The 20,483-nt window shown below is 30.8% G+C and overlaps 2 protein-coding genes and 1 long non-coding RNA gene across 4 annotated transcripts; 1 reads left to right on the plus strand and 2 right to left on the minus strand.

Moving 5' to 3' along the window:
• Window positions 1–8,862: 8,862 nt before the first annotated feature.
• On the plus strand, window positions 8,863–12,969 carry LOC108856279 (uncharacterized). 2 transcript variants are annotated; one of them, XM_018630048.2, is made up of 14 exons: window positions 8,863–8,994; window positions 9,392–9,473; window positions 9,745–9,848; window positions 9,954–10,080; window positions 10,199–10,293; window positions 10,586–10,709; window positions 10,818–10,898; window positions 11,014–11,112; window positions 11,202–11,357; window positions 11,442–11,496; window positions 11,573–11,643; window positions 11,835–11,879; window positions 12,107–12,238; window positions 12,325–12,969. In XM_018630048.2, exons 1-14 carry the CDS (start codon window positions 8,867–8,869, stop codon window positions 12,718–12,720), a joined length of 1,695 nt encoding a protein of 564 aa, XP_018485550.2. In that variant the 5' UTR covers window positions 8,863–8,866; the 3' UTR covers window positions 12,721–12,969. The 2 variants fall into 2 exon arrangements, with proteins under 2 accessions (XP_018485550.2, XP_056842243.1); XM_056986263.1 differs by lacking the exon at window positions 8,863–8,994 and adding an exon at window positions 9,047–9,323.
• Window positions 12,970–12,990: 21 nt separating this feature from the next.
• Window positions 12,991–14,788, minus strand: LOC108856280 (endo-1,3;1,4-beta-D-glucanase). The gene is made up of 7 exons (XM_018630050.2): window positions 14,578–14,788; window positions 14,421–14,442; window positions 13,967–14,093; window positions 13,705–13,795; window positions 13,523–13,612; window positions 13,346–13,446; window positions 12,991–13,241 (listed from the first exon to the last, which is right to left on the minus strand). Exons 1-7 carry the CDS (start codon window positions 14,723–14,725, stop codon window positions 13,101–13,103), a joined length of 720 nt encoding a protein of 239 aa, XP_018485552.1. The 5' UTR covers window positions 14,726–14,788; the 3' UTR covers window positions 12,991–13,100.
• A 3,268-nt stretch (window positions 14,789–18,056) lies between these two features.
• On the minus strand, window positions 18,057–20,097 carry LOC108860494 (uncharacterized). The gene is made up of 3 exons (XR_008945903.1): window positions 19,059–20,097; window positions 18,743–18,906; window positions 18,057–18,648 (listed from the first exon to the last, which is right to left on the minus strand). It is a non-coding gene; the product is annotated as an uncharacterized LOC108860494 (long non-coding RNA).
• Window positions 20,098–20,483: the final 386 nt, after the last annotated feature.

Consider the following 20,483-nt stretch of genomic DNA (forward strand, 5'->3'; position numbering starts at 1 on the left):
TTAAAATATTTTTACTGCACATGGTGTAGAAAAACACCTAGTGCTCTGTATGAATATATCGTTTATGACTTGCATCATATATCTATTTATATAAAATAGAGTTTACTCTCTCCTTACGATGCCACCTAGGATTACATGTCATAAACTCATAAGCTGAGAGTGCAACACGTGTCAATTAAAAAAATTGCGTTTCAATAATGAACTAAACGAAAGTGGGCTATTATGTTGGCCTTGAAAACCAACAATGGTCTTTTAGAATCGGACCAGTAACATTAATAACAGTTTAATTCGAATGAGACCTTATAATAAATCAAACGAAAGCCCGGAGTCGTTCCAAGTTCTATCTCCTTAGATAATGTTACTTTGCCTTGCACACAACCGACTCTTCCACTTCGTTTCATTCAATGCATCATTTCTTCCCTCAAGGGTCAGAAATATAGACCTATAAATAAGGGTCTTGGTTCTGGGAAACTCATAAGATCTGCTTCAATATTTTAGCTGATTCAAAGTTTCTCACGCATACTTAAAAGTGATGTTGTTCCAATACCAAAGAGTGTAGTCTACCATGAACAGACATAAAAGGACGACATCAAGCAGCAAGACTGAAGAGCATAGAAGTAGAAGAGACGACATGATGATTTACACCTTTGAGCTGAGGAGCACCGGCGATTGGTCCGTGAAGTAAAGAAGAAGAACAGAGGATACCAAGCCGACACTGCCTCGCCGCCACCGAGGAAGAGACGACGCCATGCATCACCGGCGAGGAGACCACCAGAAGCTTCATACAGAAAGAGAGAGAGGTTCAATAGGCTTCACCAAAAACAGAGAATAAGAGGTTTACACGTGATGGGAAACATCTAGAAAGAGAACTACATCTTTTTTTTTTAGCAAGGAAGAGAACTACATCTAAAAAACTGAGATAAGAGAGTAGTTAAAACGCCTCCAGAGAAAGAGAGAGGAGAGAAAATGAAATTAGGGTTTTCAGTCTTTTAATATTTAACCAGGAAACCAAAGTTTACAAATGAAAGGTAAGCGTGAGTTAGCAAACTTCACGTGCTAAACCGAAATTTAATTTTGTAATTTGCTGAATTTAACATATTTGTTTTTGAATTCTCCTTTTTTATGCCTAACTCTTCGTAGACTTTATTTTCCAGAAATTTGTTTCCTATAGAATTGTGTTTGTAATTTAATACTTATTTAGATTACATTTGAATTTTATTAAATAAAAAATATAGAATTGCGTTTAAAATAAAATAAAATCACAAAAATGTGTCATATATTGCAAACAAATTAAAAAAAATTAAAAGATATTGTATCAAACCCAATAGCCCACCAAGTTTTTTATACGATGGATTAGGGGTGGGCGTTCGGATACCCGTTCGGGTTCGGATCGGGTGTTTTGGATTTTCGGGTATTTCGGTATAGGAGTATAAAACCCGTTCGGGTATTTCTATACTTCGGGTATTTTTAATTCGGGTTCGGTTATTTCGGGTCAGGTTTTCAGATATTTAGATTTTGCGAAAAAATTAACTTCTTCATTTCTCAAGTTTTTTTCTATTTAAAAATATAATTTTTACTTAACTGATATTTTATTTTTAATACATTGAATGATTTGAAGATAAAATCTTAAAAATAAAAGATACGAATTTGATTATTGTTTTAAAATTTTAACTGTAGCTTTTGTTAATGCATGAAACAAAAATTTAGACATGCATTTTAAGCATTTTAAGTGAGTAAAAATCACTTTTCTTGCAATGATATGTATATTATCTAATTTTGAACCATGTGTATAATTAATATATATATTTTGAATAAAATTAGAGAAGTAAACTATGAATATATGGTTAATGGTACATAAGTTCGGTTATCTTCGGATATCCATTCGGGTTCGGGTATTATCCGTTCGGGTTCGGATATCCGATCTCTCATAATTCAATACCCGTTCGGGTATTTTGCTATTTCGGTTCGGATTTCGGTTCGGTTTTTCGGGTCGGGTTCGGGTGCCACTTCGGGTATCGGGTAAAATGCCCACCCCTACGATGGATAAAGAGAACTAGGTTGAATCCAATTAAAAATTAACCATCATTTAATGTCTCGGTTACAAATAAAAAAGTTAATGTAGATACAGAAAATAATCCAGAATACATAAGATGTGGAAATATATAGAGAAAGCAAATAAGAATAAAAAAAAAAGAAAACAATTTACGTTACTGTTAACATTTTATCAAACTGAGGTCAGTAAAATAAAGAGTATTAACTCATCGAATTTTGATTCATTTGACCAAGACTAAATTTAGAGAACTAAAAGAAAAACTATAGCCAAAATTAAAAATTAAACAAATAACAGGGTGGAAAAAAAAAGAAAGTGTCGAGCACGAATAGACAAGAATTTTCTTATTTCTGAATGTCGCATTCGACCAACACTCGGCCTCTCAGATTTAAGAACAAAACTAGATACTGACCCGCCCTTTTTAAGGGCGGAAATTATTTAAACAAATATTTCTAATTGTTACCGAGATTAGAATATACAAATTATAAAAAATAATAGTTTTTTATATATATAGTTTTTGAATGATATTGTTTTTGGTTATAAAATATACACATTTTTAAATTAAAACTTGTAAAGTGAAACCTCTATAAATTAATAATGTTGGGACTACACCAAAACTATAATTTTTTTTTAATTTATAGAGGTTATTAATTTATCGATATAATAATTGAACCAAAAATGCAATGATGAGACTATAAAATTATAATATTTATAAAAAAATAGTGTATATTAGTTTATAGAGTATTAATTCAAAGAGTTTATACTGTATATAAACGTTAATATGTGTGAGATTCAAAATTTATAGGTAAAATATTTAGACAATGCTTTTAATTGTTACTGAGAAAACGAAAAAAATCAAATAAACTTTAATTCCACAAAATAATGTATTTTTTATTATAATATTTTTTGTGGATATATTATATAGTATTTTATTTTTAAGTTTCAAATAGAATGTTAGTTGGTTAAAACCCAATATTTATAAGGCATAAGGTAAATTGGTTTACATAATCGTATGGCCCTTTATTTGCAAAGCAACACAATTTTAATAATTTTCCAAAGCCCATTAGTTAAACTATTTATAATGTGTATTTATGTTGGTTTAAATTAAGTTGTTAGTCATGTTGATATATTCAAGGAACCAAACAAATTTAAGTAGCCAAACACTAATATTCTAGAGAAGGTCCAAATTTAAATGACAACTTCTAAATGTTAGATAAATTTTAAGACTCTAAATTAATATAGTAGATACTATCTTTTTGGATTCTTTTTAATTTGAAAATACATACTTAAAAGAAAATTTCCAAAAATATGAACACGCAAATTATAGATAAAAATGCTAGCTTACTAAATTTATGCAATATCAACACATGTTTACCATAGAAATTTCTTCTATTTTAAAATAAAAAAACATCAAATATTTATTGAAATATATATTGAAAAGATAAAAGGTCGTTATATGCAAAATACACATAAACAAACTTCTAAAAATAAAAGTGGAAGCATAAGTGATCACATTTTTACAGCTAAAAAGTATACAATAAGCTAAATAATTTTGCAACATATATAATTTTTAAAGTATTTGAACTGCATTCGTTGTATATACAGTTCACCTATTGGAAAATACCTTTATTGAATTAAAGAAAAAATATATATGAACGGAATTGTAATTCATTCCTTTTAATATTAAGATAAAATTACTATGATAAAAATAAGAAAATATATGTTATGTTTAAGATCAATTTAAAATAAGCGTGGACAAAAAAACCAAACTGAACCGAACCAAACCAAACCAACCCAACTGAATTTGAACCGATCCAAACCAAATCAAATTATATATCGGTTCAAAATAATATCAACCTGAATAGTTCGGTTTTGTTTGATTTTAAACCGGAAAACAAGTACTTTAAGTTAAATTAATCAAATATTCGAATAATATTAGGATTTAATATATTTAAGAGTATTTTACCTTAAAACTAAACAAAAGGTTACATATTTGATTTTAAATAAATAGAATAAACGCATCCAAAGTAAAAATAAAAGAATATGAATTTATATATCAACATCAGACCTAAAAAATTACTTATGATATTTTTATTAGGTTTACAGATAATAAGATAAAATTATTGGATTAAATATTTTATTAGATTCAAATGATTATTTATTTATGTTTTTATAAACTATATTTTTGTAACTAAACTAGATAAAAAAATAAAAAATCAACTCGATTAAACTGAATAAACACAAACAAAACAAACTAAGCCGAACTAAAACCAAACCGAACACAAATCAAATCGAAGTAAAACCAAATCAAACCGAACACAAACTAATTCGGGTTGACTTTAGTTTCTGTTTTAGTAGACCAAATAAATCAAACTAAACCGAATCCAAACCGAATCCGTAATTAAACCGAAATACACACCTCTAATTTAAAATCCCGCCCGTAGGGCGGGCCCAACCCTAGTTAATAATATTTCTAAGGTACTTTTAGTCTTTATGATAATGCTCTAGTTTCGTCATGACTGATGCGTACACTCAAATGTCAATCTTGTACTGTCCCAAAATGCCAAACCTTCTGATCTTATCTCTGACCAAGAACTCGCTATCAGCATGTTTATTATTTAATTGATCATAATTCGTTATCAGCTTTTCAATGGAACGAATAATTAAGAGAGAATTATTTGATTTAAGTAAAGCGTGACCGGTTGAAATGCAGTGGTGTGGATCCAGTTGGGGTAGTTTGCGAATGTGAATGACTGTAGTTTTTAGTGTTATTATGTGATTTGTACGCGTGTGGAGTTGTTAAAAATTAGCGTCTTTGTAAAAATTTATGATTAGTTGATTATATATATTGTAACAATTTAATAATAAATTATCAATATTAACGCATTATACCATTTTAAATATACAAAACATATTATTTTAATAAAATATAATAATTATTAATATGACATAGTTAATAACAATATTATGTTTACTTATTTTTAAATTTAGATGAAAGTTGTAATTTCAATAAAATTTGTTATGAATATTTATATTATAATTTAAAAGAATATTTTGTTTTATTTATATATGTATATTAATGTTTAAAAATTATAGTGAATATTCTTTATTTAAAGTTTTTATAAAATAAATTAAGATATTGTTATTGAATTCAAATAAAAATAAAAATGTATTTTATTTTTATTATATTTAAATTTTAATTTAAAAATGTAAAATATTTTTAAAATATATTTTATATTTATTTATCTATGTTTCGTAACCGTAAACATTAGCTAGAAGCAAATTTTGATTTTGAGAGGATTGAAATAGATTGAAATAAATTATAACATTTTGTGATTATTGTAAAACGCTAACAACCATTAATAATCATAAAAAATGCGTTAGCGAATGATAGCAGAAACACCGATCATTGCCTTAAATCTGTAAACAGAATTAAGAATAATAATGTCTCTTCATACAAATAGCATGGAATAAAATAAATGGTTTGTAAAAGAAATGTAATCGCTTTTTTAAAGTGTGTTTGTTATTGAATGAGTGGATTTGAAATAATGATATAACTAGATCTTGATCTGCGGAATCGCGCAGGTTTTGTTTTCATTCTTTTTTGATGAAATTTTAAATTTATTGATCATCGCAAAAGAATATATGTACAGCTATAAGGAGTTTAGAGTTTGAAAGTTAAAAGAAAACTGTAAACTTAAACATGTGCTGCAAACCATCTAGTCATCAGACCATGTAACTTCGGATTGGTGGAGTACTTAGTTGAAGTGATACGATTACGAACCGTCTTGTCGATCAACTTAGCAAGCTGCCCGACTGTCTTATTGCTGGTATGGTGCCTCCTTTCGTTACGCTCGCGCCAAATGTAGTAGATGGTGACTTGCAGGACCAGTCGTAGAAGGATGTATGTGAGGCGATCGTAAGACTTTGTCGACAGTCTAGACAGCGTAGTGGTCCAGTCTTGGTCAGGATCGATCCCAAACAGGTTACCAGCCATCTTCAGCCAGAGAGTGAATGTTTAGGGACATGCAAAGTAGAGGTGATCCCTCGTCTCATCAGGTTCGCCACAAAAGAGGCAATGTTGCGGTTGACCCCATCGACTAGAGCGGTGACCAGTAGATAGTCTATCTCTAATTGCAAGCCAGGTGATGAAGGCGAATCGAGACACCCCTTGGGAGAACCAAACAATTTTACTCCATGAAACCTTTTCCTTTTGCTGTCTGGTTTGATTCCAAGTTTCCGAAGAAATAAACGTAGTGCCATAACTCCCATTATCTCGCTTCCATAACACTTCATCTCTTCCATCAGTTAGCTTTAGCTGAAAAGCTTGTAAATTAGTAATTAAGCTCTGGATATGTCTATCTCGACACCTTCGAAACCTCCATTCATCATCTCTTAACACCTCACAAATTTTCATATCCCTTCTAATGCCCAGCTTCTGTGTGCCAATCTCTTCCATCAGTTTTGTTTTCATTTTTATAAATATAAATATTTGTTTTATAATATAAATGATAAATATTTTTAACATTAATTTTATATTTAAATGTTTATATAACTATTTCAAATACAAAAATTTCATAATTTACATGTTATAATTAATCAATTTTTTAAAACTGTATGTATTTGTCACTTCTTATTATATATTTATCTTATCGTATATGCATTTAGCTAAACAAATTATTCTTGAGAAAACATATTTGAAAAATATTTTGTATTTAATTTACGTAAATTATGATCCGCCATTCAAAGCTAGATTTTCTTTTACAAATATTTTTATGCTTATTTGTTTCAAATAATATATTATTGTATTTTGTTGTAGATATATATTATATAGTTTGCAATTTTAAGTCATTATGTCATCATATTTAGAAAAAAGATATCATGATTAAAATATTTACAACGGTTTTATATTATTAACTTTAATGAAATTTATATTAATTTTATAATGTATTTATAGTTTGTTAATTTTAACCCATCTTACCAACATATTATATTTTATTTTTGAACATAAATGTTATATATTTTCGAAAATAAAATATATTAAATATATAAATTTATCAATTTAATAAAATGTTTTTATATTTAGCTGAATATAATAATTTTCTTTTAATATGATTGCTTATGATTATATAATAGATAAAATATAATATAATTTTTATGTTTCATTTTATAAACGATAACTAAATTTATTAGTGTATAATAATATTTCAAACTAATTTCGAAATTAATGAAATTATTTAAATATAATTTTTAAAATGAAGATCTTGTAAAAATCTTTTAAAACAGTTTTGTTAGAATTTTTAAATAAATATATCTATATTTAAAATGAAAAGATATCAAAAGATATTATGATTAAATTATTTTAAAGATTCTATATATTATTATTAGTATTATTTGAATACAGTTAATAGTTTTTTTAAATGATGGTCCAGTTTAAAAAAAATCACACATAAAAGAAGTCATGACTTCTGTTTTAATTTAATACTAGATTTCGACCTGCACAATCGTGCGGGTATTTATTTTCATCTTTATATATATATTTGTTTTACTTAATTAGTATATATTTTAAAGATTATTCATATATTTATTGTTTAAATCACTATTTCAATTACATTAGTTTTATAATTTTCATGCTGTTAATTAATAATTATTCCAAATGATCACATATATATATTGCTAATTATTATGTATTTAATTTTTCCTATTGAGTTTGGATTTTGATGATTAAAAATGACATACTTGAGAATTATTTTATGTTTAGTTTATTATGATCCCGACCCGTAATTCAAAGTGCTAGATTTTTTTGAGATTTTTTTTTGTTTATTCATTTTATATAATAAATTATTGTATATATAAAAGTTTTAAAAAGTTATTTTTATACATGTATTATATAGTTTATTAATGCTAAACCATTCTACTAACATATTATATTTTTAGAATAAATGTCTAATATTTATGGAAATAAAATATACTGACTTATCAATTTAAAATAATTTTATCATATTTAGTTCAATATAATAATTTAAATTAAAATGAATAGATTTGTTAGAAATGGCATACTTCAGAATTATTTTGTATTTGATTTATTATTATCCCGATCCGTAATTCAAAGTGTTAGATTTCTTTTAGTAATTTGTTTTGTTTATTCAGCTTATATTATAGATTATTGTATATATAGAATTTTAAAATAAGTTATTTTCTTATACATGTTATATAATTAAAAAAGAAATCGATATTGCTTTCCAAACAAAATCTTTTTAAAATCTTTGTAAAATGTATTTGAAAAGTAATCAATTTAAGTGGCTAGTATCATTACAATATTTTATACAATTTTTATTTTTTGTTTATAAATCAAAACTAAATTAAATTTAAATTTCTAATTATATTTTATGACAACTAAAATTTAAATTAATCAATTTTCGAAAATAAATTTTGAAAAGATTCTGAAAAGTTTTTTCAAAGATTTTGTTAGAATTTTCTTAAATTAATATTTATTTTTATTTATCAAAAAATAAAGATAGTAAATGATATCATATTTAAGTTATGTGTGTTTTATAAATTTTCTAAATAAAATGGTCCAACTTAAAATATCACACATAAAATAAAATTGTGACTTCTATTTTAATATAATAGATAGATATAAGATTTCGTAACCGATTGCATTTTAAAATTTGAATAGATTTATGCTAATATTCATATTATGACGATAAATAAAAAAGAATATTAAGAGTGTTAGAACATAAAAACCAAATAAGTCCTAAATTTCGTAAGTGGCCGCAATAATAATATTGGTTACTTTAAATACATTAACATGAAATGAAAAAAACAAACAAACAAACAGTCGGAACCTCAACAAGAATAATCCGTTCTAAAGCTTCTTTCTTTCTTTCCCTTTTGATTCAGAGAATGGAGCAGCTTGTCAACTTCATCATTCGACCTCCAAGGTTTGTAAACCTTCCTCCTTCCTCTTTGATTTCGTTTTTTAAAGTTTTTTTTTCATCTTTCGATTTCAGAATTCTCGTCGTGAGTATTATTAGATTCAATCGTGTAGGAATTAAATTTTAGATTTCTTGACTTGGAATTTGTCATTTTCCCGGAAAATTGACCCCTTTTGCAGAGTTTGTCTTCTGACATGGCTTCTTACCATTCATATAAACTGATGTACTTGTTTGACCTTCATTTATATATGCCTGGCGGGCACACCCACCCACGTGATCTCTCTGTGTCATTCTGAAAATTTTACTGTTTAAGACTTGTGAGACGTTACTACAAGGTTGTATTTACAACTACTACAAACGTCCATCAGATTATTTTGTTTATTTTGATTTGGTGTGAATGCAGAGCCGAGTATGACCCTGAACATGATCTCTTAGAAAAGGACTTCATTATGAAAGGCAGATGGTATCAAAGAAAAGATTTACAGGTAACCAAAGCTACTTTCTATTTCGTTTCTCAGCCTTATTTTACAAAAATATTTTGTCTCTAGTAATAAATGGGATTTGCAACCCCTCACATGTGTTTCTTCTTACAAAGTCATAAGTCTATTTATTGAAAGATAAGTATGTAGTTTGTTTGTGAACTAATCAGAATTGTTTGTGAACTCCTAGTTAGTAAGTAAGTGAATAGTGTTTTCCATTAGCTTTTTGTTTTCTTGTTCCTTGCTTGAGTGTTATTCTGGATGCGTTTTTTGGCAGATTAAAAACAGTAGGGGAGATGTTCTCCAGTGTAGTCATTACATGCCAGTTGAACGCCCTGAAGGAAAGCCTTTACCCTGTGTAATATATTGCCATGGAAACAGGTACATTTATTTACATCTTTTGTGCTATTATTAACTATCAGGAATATCTGTTAACTTTTTATTTCATTTTACCCTTTTTTGTTCCCTGCAACTTTTGTCATTCAGTGGATGTAGAGCCGATGGTAGTGAAGCCGCAATTATGTTGCTACCTTCAAACATCACAGTTTTCACCCTTGATTTTTCCGGATCTGGTCTCTCAGGCGGGGAACATGTCACCTTAGGCTGGAACGAAGTATGTTCTCCTTTCATTCATTCTTGTTTATCTCTTGACATATTCACTATTTATCCTCAGAGATTAGTGATCCTTCTTATGATCAATTGTTGAACTTGTTTGTTGCGAGTGTTTGCAGAAAGATGATCTGAAGGCTGTGGTTGAGTTTTTGCGGCAAGATGGAAATGTATCCCTGATAGGGTTATGGGGGCGTTCGATGGGCGCTGTTACGAGGTTCGTTCCTGTCTCTCCAGTTTTTCAATTTCATGAGAGCATATTCATTTTTCCTTTGTTCATGGAAGTTTCAGTTAATGGTACGGAACCAATGAAAGATATTCATACAGGTGATCGTTTATTCTGTGAAACTTTCAGTTGTTTTAGAGATTTAAATAGCTACTGAAGTATTTTTCCGGTGATTAACACATCAGCCACCTTAAGAGATTAGATGTTGTGAAATAAGCAATACACATTGTCCTGCCTGGTTTACTGTGATATCATTGTGTTGAATCATTTTTTTCTGTTACAGCTTGATGTATGGAGCTGAGGATCCTTCCATTGCAGGAATGATTTTAGATAGTCCCTTCTCTGATTTGGTTGATCTGATGATGGAACTTGTAGATACATATAAGTTCCGTCTACCAAAGTTTACCGTAAGTATTTCTATGATATCTCTGGTGCTATTTGTTCTGTCTACTACAAGGTTTTTCCACATTTATTTCATTTTATGATTTTCTGATCTCTTTCCACTGTATGTTCAGGTGAAATTTGCAATACAGTTCATGCGGAGAGCTATTCAGAAAAAAGCAAAGTTTGATATTACGGATCTGAACACCATTAAGGTTGTGTTCTCTACTTAATTGTCCCTTTTTGCTTGTTATGATCATCCTGCTGGTTGGGAAAGTTTTTTAGTTGGAAAATATAATCCTCTTACACTGTTTAACTTTCGTGCTGCAGGTGGCAAAGTCTAGTTTTGTTCCAGTTTTATTTGGACATGCCTTGGATGATGACTTTATCCGCCCTCATCATTCAGATCTTATATATGAGGCCTACGTAGTAAGTTTCCAATTCATCATAATATGTTCTCTTCTGCTAGCCTCTGTATACTTTGCTACAAACATCTTTTTGCTTATGATTTATGGCAGGGTGACAAAAATATTATCAAATTTGAGGGAGATCACAACTCTCCACGGCCTCAGTTCTACTTTGATTCCATTAATATCTTTTTCCATAACGTCCTTCGACCTCCAGAGGTGGTGGGGCCGACATTTTATGACCCGTTAGATGAGTACTTAGCAAAGGTACACGTATGACTGTTTACTTTTTTTTTTCTCTTCTTTTTGGTATCAAGAAAACGTTAATAGTGTTGTCTATTTTATGTTCAGGGCAGTTGGGGCACTATGCATGACACAAGTATTCCACAATCATCAGTACAGAAGAGTGAGTCAATAGTAGTCTTCCTTATAAGTTTCTGTATTTGATGAGCTCACACGTGACATCTTTTGTCACTCTTCAGGTTTAGCCTCGGGTAGCATCTCTGACGCAATCAGTGAAGTCCGTATGAAAAGACCCATGAGTCGCACAGATGTCAGTAATTCTTGGCTAATCTTGGTCTTTTTAATTGCTTATGTATAATACAGTTTACTCAAGACAGCTATATGCATAGCTTTGGAGGGTTTTTTTTCTTCCATAATTAGCAATCAATTGCTCCCTTAGCTGTTCCAATTTTCAAAAGCTTTCTCCACTTAGTTTTGATGGGTTTTAATTACTTCGTTCAGGTTCCTTCGAATGTCGCATCTAACGGTTCTCCATCAGAAACTAAGGTATAAGATCAGTTTCTCCACCTTTCTCATTACTTGTTTTTCTTGTGTTTAACGTTACTAGTCAGTAGTCACCATGTTTAAGTATATGGTCGTTTCGTTTGATCATCTAATGGGTCATTAGATGAACAACAGTAGGATACAGGTATGTCATGGTGACTATCTTATATTCTTGTAAATAAAAAAGATGAAGTGGAGATCCCTAATGTGGCATAATGATTTCGTTTCAGGAAAAAGAGAATCATGATGGCCTTGAGAGTTCATCATCTCCTGATATGATAAGCTTTGATTTTTCAAATGGTGACCAATACCTGGAGTATCACTTAGAGGACATACCATCTAACGCTGAGGAAGAAGAAAGGGTGAGATTAAAAAAAGTGGATATTCTACTTTAACTAAACCTTGTAAAATTGTCTCGGCACTCTCATGTTTTAATTACTTGGTTCAGATGCTTATGAAAGCAGTGATGGAGTCTCTGAAGGACTTGGAAGTGCAAAGTCTTGAGAAAAAAGAATCTCCCGAGACTAGGGAAGAATCAACTTCAACTCGAGCAAACCAGTCAGAGGCTACTGAGACTGCTTCCAGTCCAGAAACAGTTGTCGGGGATGTAGTACCATCATCTTCCCAGTCTGATGCTCCAAATGGAACCTCGGGTTCTCTAGCAGCACCCGTAGATGCTTCTGTGCCTGGCTGCACGAGTCAGAAGGCAAGCGAGACAGGTGACATGTCAGCAGATACAAAGGCCACAGTCACAGTTGAACGTACTAGTAGCGCACCGGGCAAAGTCTTTGACGGGTTAATACGTAAGTGGGATCTCAACTTCTTCAAAAACAACAGCAAATGATTCCAGTTAATGAAATTTGGTGAAGTCAAATGATATATGCATATATGTCCAAAACTAGTTTGTTTGTTTTCAATGATTAGTCATGTTAGGTTTCACATTGTTTGGCTTTTGGTTATGATTTAATTCAGTTTTTTTTTTTGTGTTCTTGGGTCTGTCTACATCATGTTCGTTCCATGTATTTGTTTAAGTGTTATTTATCCTCTTACTCTTGGTTACAAACATTTGATGATTCAATTATTCCTTTGCAAATACTTGTTTCTGAGAATACACTGGAGGAAACGATTGTAGATACTACTATCATTTATTTAAAACATTTTTCTTACAGCTTCTCAAGTCTCTCATTACTTTATTCTGTCTGTGTAAAACCAAACCAAAGCTTCTCACTTGACATGGTTGATGAGCCAAACAAGCATGTCCTTGTGAGCTTCCTCAGCAGCTTCAACTTCTGATGGATCATTCGGGTCGTACCTAACAGTCCAACCATGTTTAACTCTTGGGAATATCTTCACAAAACTTTTCACCTTCAACAACATATTCGCTTGCTAGTTAGTCAGATTGCAGTATATATAGACGCTACAAAAATAGTTTCTTCTTAAAACAGAGCAGCTACTAGAAACTAGAGTACCTCAAGTTTTGTAGCTAAAACGTCTTCGAATTGCTTGACGAGTTCTGGAGGAGTCACTTGATCGTATTCAGCTCCTAAAACAGAAATTGGAACCTTGACACCTGGTTCAATCACATTACCAATTAGTTAAAGAGAATGTAAACAAGTAAAAATCATAGTCAAAATATCTTAAATTACCCTTAATGTCATCCACCGTGACACGAGAAGGATGTAACAAAACAAGAGCTTTAACAAGCTCTTGCTTCGCCAGTTCCACTGCAACTTTTGCTGTGATCAACTCACAGTACAGAAGAGTTTTGTTACAGACTGAACGGTTTGTTAAGATGGGAAGAAGAAGCAAAACCAAAACCAAAACTCACCACCCCAACAAAACCCTACTGCTCCAACTGTAGCTATGCCTTTGTTCTTCAAGGCCTCAACAACTGGCTTCGACTCCTCAAAAGCCTTATCCTACAAATTTCAATCCATGGACTCATTTGAACAATGATAAAGCACTGACTAGATTCTAGCTTTGCAATCATCAAACAAACAACAACGATCCTGAGAAGGTATGGAAGGAAAACCAAAACACTACACAACCTCCTCGGGAGCAAACTCATTTATAAGGAAGATGAAACTAACTTGTGTGTGATCTTTAATCCAGATAGGAAGTGGACGATCCTCATTCGCAGGATTATAGGGATCTCCATGGAAGAAGTCTGGAACCACCGCATAGAATCCAGCTTCTGCAACTTTGTCAGCAAGTTTCCTGTGTCACAGAAAAATCAAAAAAAAAAAAGATTAATCATTAATGGAAACATATGTGATCAAAGTCTCATTAACACTCTTTAATGTCAAAAATGTTCCTATACAATTTAGCATCTAGAAACTAACCAACACAAAGAGACAAAACTAAACCCCAATGACACTATGAATATTTTACAAGAGAATCACCTAAACATCAATCTCCAGTCACTTAAAGATAGTTCTTTGTAACAGGTCAAGTTTTTCAAACTGATGTTCTATGACCAACAAAAATGTGATAAGCAATTAAGAGAATATATATATACGCTTGGGAATCTACAGTAAGTACTACCTCAGTTGTGGAGTTTCATATCCTGTGGACCGAAGAAAAGGAAAGTTCATTTAGATTCTCAAAAATCAAAATCAAGTTCAGAAAAGATTGATACTTTAAAAAGAAGAACACTTCATTCATTCAATAGTTAGAAACTGAAGAAAAGGGGAGGGCTCACCGAAAACATGAGAGACAAGAACAACGGCGAGGTTTGATTGAGGTGAGCCAGTGACGTAACTGTCGAGGCCGCCTACTTTCTCGACATGACCCGACCCGCTGTTTGGATCCAGCTTAGGAGGGTTCTCCGTACACTGATGACCCGACATTTCTTTCTTCCCGACCCAGAAACAAAGGTTCGCTTCGAGTTCGGTTCGTTCCTCCAGCTTTAACGTTTAAGTCCACCTAACAACGCCCACGTGCGTATATAATCATCCACCTTAAATGCCCACGTGCGTTTTAAATAAAATTATATTCAAATAGCACTACAACAAATTTTATCAAAACAATAGTACAATTTTCTTTTTTTTTTTACAAAATCTATACTATTATTTACGAAGTGATTTTTCGCAACGGAACTCTCATGTTAAAAGTTAGAGCGGTTAATACCGAATTGATTTCATAAGTTTTGTACGTTTATTTTTTATGTTATTTTAAAGTATTAATAGAATCTTATGATGAAGATACTCTTTTCAGGTGTGGCTTGGTGTTAGATTAAATGAAAGACTTTGTAAGTATCAAAACCATTATCTATGTTGTGTTGTGATAGAAAAGTAAATTATTTTTATTTATTTAATATTTGAAACTAATTAAATAAATTACACTGAAATTAAAAATTAGTCCGTACAAGTGTATGGGCATCATCTAGTATAAAGGTTAATTAAGACTTTATAACAAAATATAAACTATTTTGGAAATGATAATTATCAAGTTATTAAAATTCGTTTTTAATATATGGTTAATTATGTATTAAAATAACTAATTATTCATTAAGAGTAATTTTGATATTAACCGTTCTAACTTTTAATATGAGAGCTCCATTGCGAAATTCGCAAATAATAAAATAGATTAATCTATTATTAACCTTTATACTATTATTTGCAAAGTAATTTTTCACAACATAAATCTCCCGTTAAAAAAGTTAGAGCATTTAATATCATTTATATCCTTAATGAATAAATATATAAATTATTTACAAAATTAAAAAAAAATTAATTTTTGATTAGATGAGTGATTAAAATTAATAATAATAAGAATTATCCAAAATCTAAAAATATATATTAAAACAAAATTATATTGGAATTTGCTATTAATTTATATAAAATTGAAATAAAAATGGTAAACGCTTTTCACACGCATCTTTTCCGATGTCATTCGAGGAAGAAGAAGAGGAGGATGAGACATACGAGCATATACTTCTCGTGGTACGCGAGTTCTCGGTTTACAAGATCCTGCCGCGAACCACATCTGTGGGATCCAAGTGTGTGAATAGCTTCAGTCCTATAAGATCTGGTCTGGTAAACTCCGCATCGTATTATTTGTGAAGTGATTTTTCGCAACAGAGCTCTCATGTTAAAAGTTAGAGCGGTTAATATCGATATTACCTTTAATGAATAATTAGTTCTTTTAATACATAATTAACCATATATTAAAATGAATTTAATAAGGAAAATTGGCAAAAATACCATTTTCATAGTACCACTTTTCATGTTTACACTAATCACTTTTACCATCACTTTTAATGAAGAGTTTAGATATGAATGTTTATGATTTATGGTTTAGATTTGATGTTTTAGGGTTTAGGGTTTAGAATTGAGGATTTAAAGTTTATAGTTGAGGTTTTAGGGTTTAGGGTATTGAATTTAGGGTATATAGTTTAGGGTTTAAGGTTTAGAGTTGAGGATTTAGGGTTTTGGGTTTAGAATTAGGGGTTTTGGGTTTAGAATTAGGGGTTTATGATTCAGTGTTTGGAGATAGAATTTTGAAAAGTATATAAAAACAAGGATATAAGAGTATTTAACCTTTTAATAAATAAGATATTTTTGAAAATGTGTATTTAGTGGTGGTAAAGATGAATAATGATACCTTTAAAGTGGTATTTTTGAAAATTCTCCTTTTAATAACATGATAATTATCATTATCCAAAATAGTTTATATTTTGTTATAAAGTCTTACTTAACCTTTATACTATTATTGGCAAAATGACTTTTCGCAACATAACTCTCACGTTAAAAAAGTTAGAGCGGTTAATATCGTTTATATCCTAAATGAATAAATATATAAATTATTTACAAAATGGAAACAAATTTAATTTTTGATTAGAAGAGTGATTAAAATTAATAATAATAAGAATTATCCAAAATCTAAAAATATATATTAAAATAAAAATTATATTGGAATTTGGTATCAATACTATTAAAGTTGAAGTATACCCCATTGATATTAGTTGTGTCTAATAACTATTTTTCATGTAACCTACTTAAAAAAAAAATCATCTCTTTTATAACTGCATCTAAACTACATATTTTTACCTGTTATCGTTACTTCTTCTTTCTTACATGTTACGTATATAGTTAACTAGGGTAAGTCCGGGCTACGCCCGGGATTTTTATTTATTTTTCTAATTTAAGTTATTATAATATTTTTATTTATGATACATATATGTAAATCTTAAAATGCATATCATAATTAAATGTTTTTAGTTTTTCAAAATGTCAAAATTTAATTATCTCCTAATGTTTTAAAAACTATTGTATTTAGTTAGATATTTAGTTATGTAGTTTTAGCAAAACAAATTGTTGAGTTTTTGGCTATCACTGCATGTAAATATATAATCCTAATTTTTTAAATAGTATAATTATTGTCTAAATAAAATTTCGTGATTGTTTAACCTATAACTGGATAAAAGAAATAGGTAAATTATAACTAAAGCAATAGAAGTTGAACACATGTGTGCATCTGAAAGTTGTATGCTCCTTGTACGCATAAAATGTCAAAGATACTTAAATTTTACCTTCATCTATTTGGATAAATAGATATGATTGTCAAATTTGTAATAATTTTATTTTGATTACTGTGAAATCCGAGTTTTTGATACAACTTAGACAAATATAAAACTCACTTTTTGATATCCAATCATTGAAGTTAATAACTATTTCAGAAAATTTTGTAATTATGTTTTCCCATCATTTATAGACATGTATTAAAATTGACTATTTGATTAATGTTGTTTGGAAATTATAAAAATAAACAAAAGTACCAAAAAGATATTTTCTATAAATAAAAAGGAAGCAAATGACTATATTTTCTAGTATTAGACGCACACATGCAGTCTTGTTTTTTTTATATATTGTAATTAGATTCATGATGTGATCAAGAATTAGGTATCAGATGCAAGATAGCAAATGGATGACAAAATTTTTTTCATCAAACACGTAAACATATTTTTACAGCGTGAGACTTTCCGTTCAAATTTATTTACCCATTTTTTCATACTTGAGTTTTCATGGCTTTTAACTTCCGCATTTTGAAGCAAGCTATAACATGACCACATGGCTTTTGCTTTTTCCTTTTTCCGTTTGTAGTGTTCTCATATCTGTTCCATATACCTCTCTATCATTTTTCTGTTTAAACTTTAAATACCTCGATCAAAAACTTTTCTCTAGCTGACTGTGTAGAAAAATAAATCTTTGTTCTCTTACGTGATTTCCCACATAAGTCATTAAGCATAATCTCAGTTTTCAAAATCCAAGCTGCAAATATTAAAATTCTGAAAAGAATACCTCTTCAACTTTCTGAACTTCCACTGCTTCAAATTTCTTCTTCTCTATATTAGCTTTCATACAGGTAGTTGCTGCAGATTTTTCAACCTTTCTCACTGATATAACAGAGAGATGTTTTTGAGCCTCTTGTGAAGGCTTTCAGAGAAGCTTCGTGCTAGAATAATAAAGTATTAATGTTCAAACGTATACACTTGATGTTGTTGTTTATTTACCATCAGAATTGTCGGTAAATTGGGGTGTATTTACAATTTTAAGTTTAATCAAATTAACTTTAGTAATGAAGAAGTGTTTGTGGATCTTAGTGAATCTGACAAACGGCAATTCAAGCTATAAATGTAAGGCCAGGTTTGTAGAGCAGAGAATGGATGGATACAAAACATAAGGTATGTATAGTGTCTAAATCTTGGTTCCGTATTTGTCTCGCTAGCTATGTGTTCTCCAAGCGTCTTAAGAATGAAACAACAGATATACTGTTTACACAGACCACCAAACGAAGCACAAACCTCAGATCATGTTGCGGCATAGGAATCGTGTGCAGGAAAAGATTAGAAATTGGATCCTTACCAAGTCAAGAAGAAAAGATCTTCGTAATTTTCCAAGAATGAGAAATTGATTTGCTGGAAGCTTTCCTTCGTCACCATGAAGTGTCGGTTATTGAATAATACATTTGATGGCCTGATTTTCTTCGTTGTAGGTGTTCCTGATGCCACAAACAACTCGAAAAATTTCTGCAGAAAATTTGGTAACAAAGGTTGAATACGGATGCCCAATTAATAAATCCAAAAATGTTAGTGTCGTGAAAAACCGATATTAGAAACAAATACTTAGAAACTCCACATTTGTATTAACTATAGACATGAGCTGCTAATATTTCTGAAACCTGAACTTTTCTGTAGAATAAAGACAGTAGTCTCCATAAGCTCCACAAATTTGGTCTGGTTGTTGAAGCGAAGGGAAACTGGTGAGTCAGTGAATTTGAAATGGTCGTTACTTCGTGTGAAGTTGAATACGCTTATCTCACAGATGGCACCTTCCTTCAGCAGGTGCTTTAAAGTTTTGAGTCAATGAGCCCCGGCAGAATCTTGGACCAAAGTGGACTATAAGAATTAGGAAAATCAATGCAGAAACAAACACCTTAAATGAAATCAAATAAATCCAAGAGTATAATCTAACTCGGTATACATGCAAGAAAAATCGCTCTTATAGGTAAAAGTATTGCACAATATAGAATGTTAATATTTGCAAAGTGGTTAAGGTAAAGTACGAAACTTTATAGAACTCATTGTGATGAGAACAACTCCAAAGGTTTTCAAAGGTGAAATGCAAGTATGATCTATACATACGACTGAAATCTGCAAGACTCAGCTTGTAATCTTCTTTCTATTGATCAAACCACATCAATTCTATTAAATTCCATCAAAAACAGAAACTCTAACTCTATTCTGATAAAATCCTATGTCTCTCTCTAGTCCACCTATTTTGCCAAATACGAATTTCTGTAATTACTGGAAACATATAAGAAAACAATATTAGAAACCATTGTTCTCTCAACGTACGATTGGATGGTCATACCTGGGATTTTAACGGCAATCAAAGATCTGGATTTTGCCACCGCATGTGGAAGAAGACGACACCGGTGATGCTCTCCGTCTCCTCTGTTTCCCTTGAGATGAATTTCTCTGTTCGAAGAAGCTATGTAATTTCTCTTGAGAACCTTGACCCCGTATATATACAGTAGCTTCGGTTAATGGGGGAGGCGAGAAATCTTCATTTATAAGGAGAAAGTGGATGAATTGAATGCACACCATCACTCGGACCGTTTCAGCTAGCGAGATGAAGCGCAAAGGTCACCAAGTTGCCGTCGCACCCAGAGGAGAGACGAACTTCGTTTCTTCCATCGGGCCGGATACATAGTCAAAATTTTCAGCCCACATGTTAAATGATCAAGTCCATAATGCTAAGATTAAATGATACGGTGCGTTGAAGGTGCCGGACACGTGTCATCCCCTTGTGCAACGAATTTCTTAGGTGGATGCTGATGTGTCAGCAGGAGAGAACCAACTCTCTTTTATAATAATAGATTCTTCTTTCTTTCATATATTCTAGGAACCACTAACTCTCATCCATAAATCTCAGTATAATATTTATTTCATTTTAAATAGGGGTGGGCACTTCGGTTATTTTATCGGTTCGGTTTGGGTTCGGTTCGGTTTGGTTAATTCGGTTCTAGAATTTTTCCAGTTGAAATAAACCATTAGGCCTGGGCATTCGGGTCGTCGGGTCGGGTTCGGGCCGGGTCCTTTCG

The sequence above is a fragment of the Raphanus sativus genome, chromosome 5, assembly GCF_000801105.2.
Source record: "Raphanus sativus cultivar WK10039 chromosome 5, ASM80110v3, whole genome shotgun sequence".
Classification (NCBI taxonomy): Eukaryota; Viridiplantae; Streptophyta; class Magnoliopsida; order Brassicales; family Brassicaceae; genus Raphanus; species Raphanus sativus.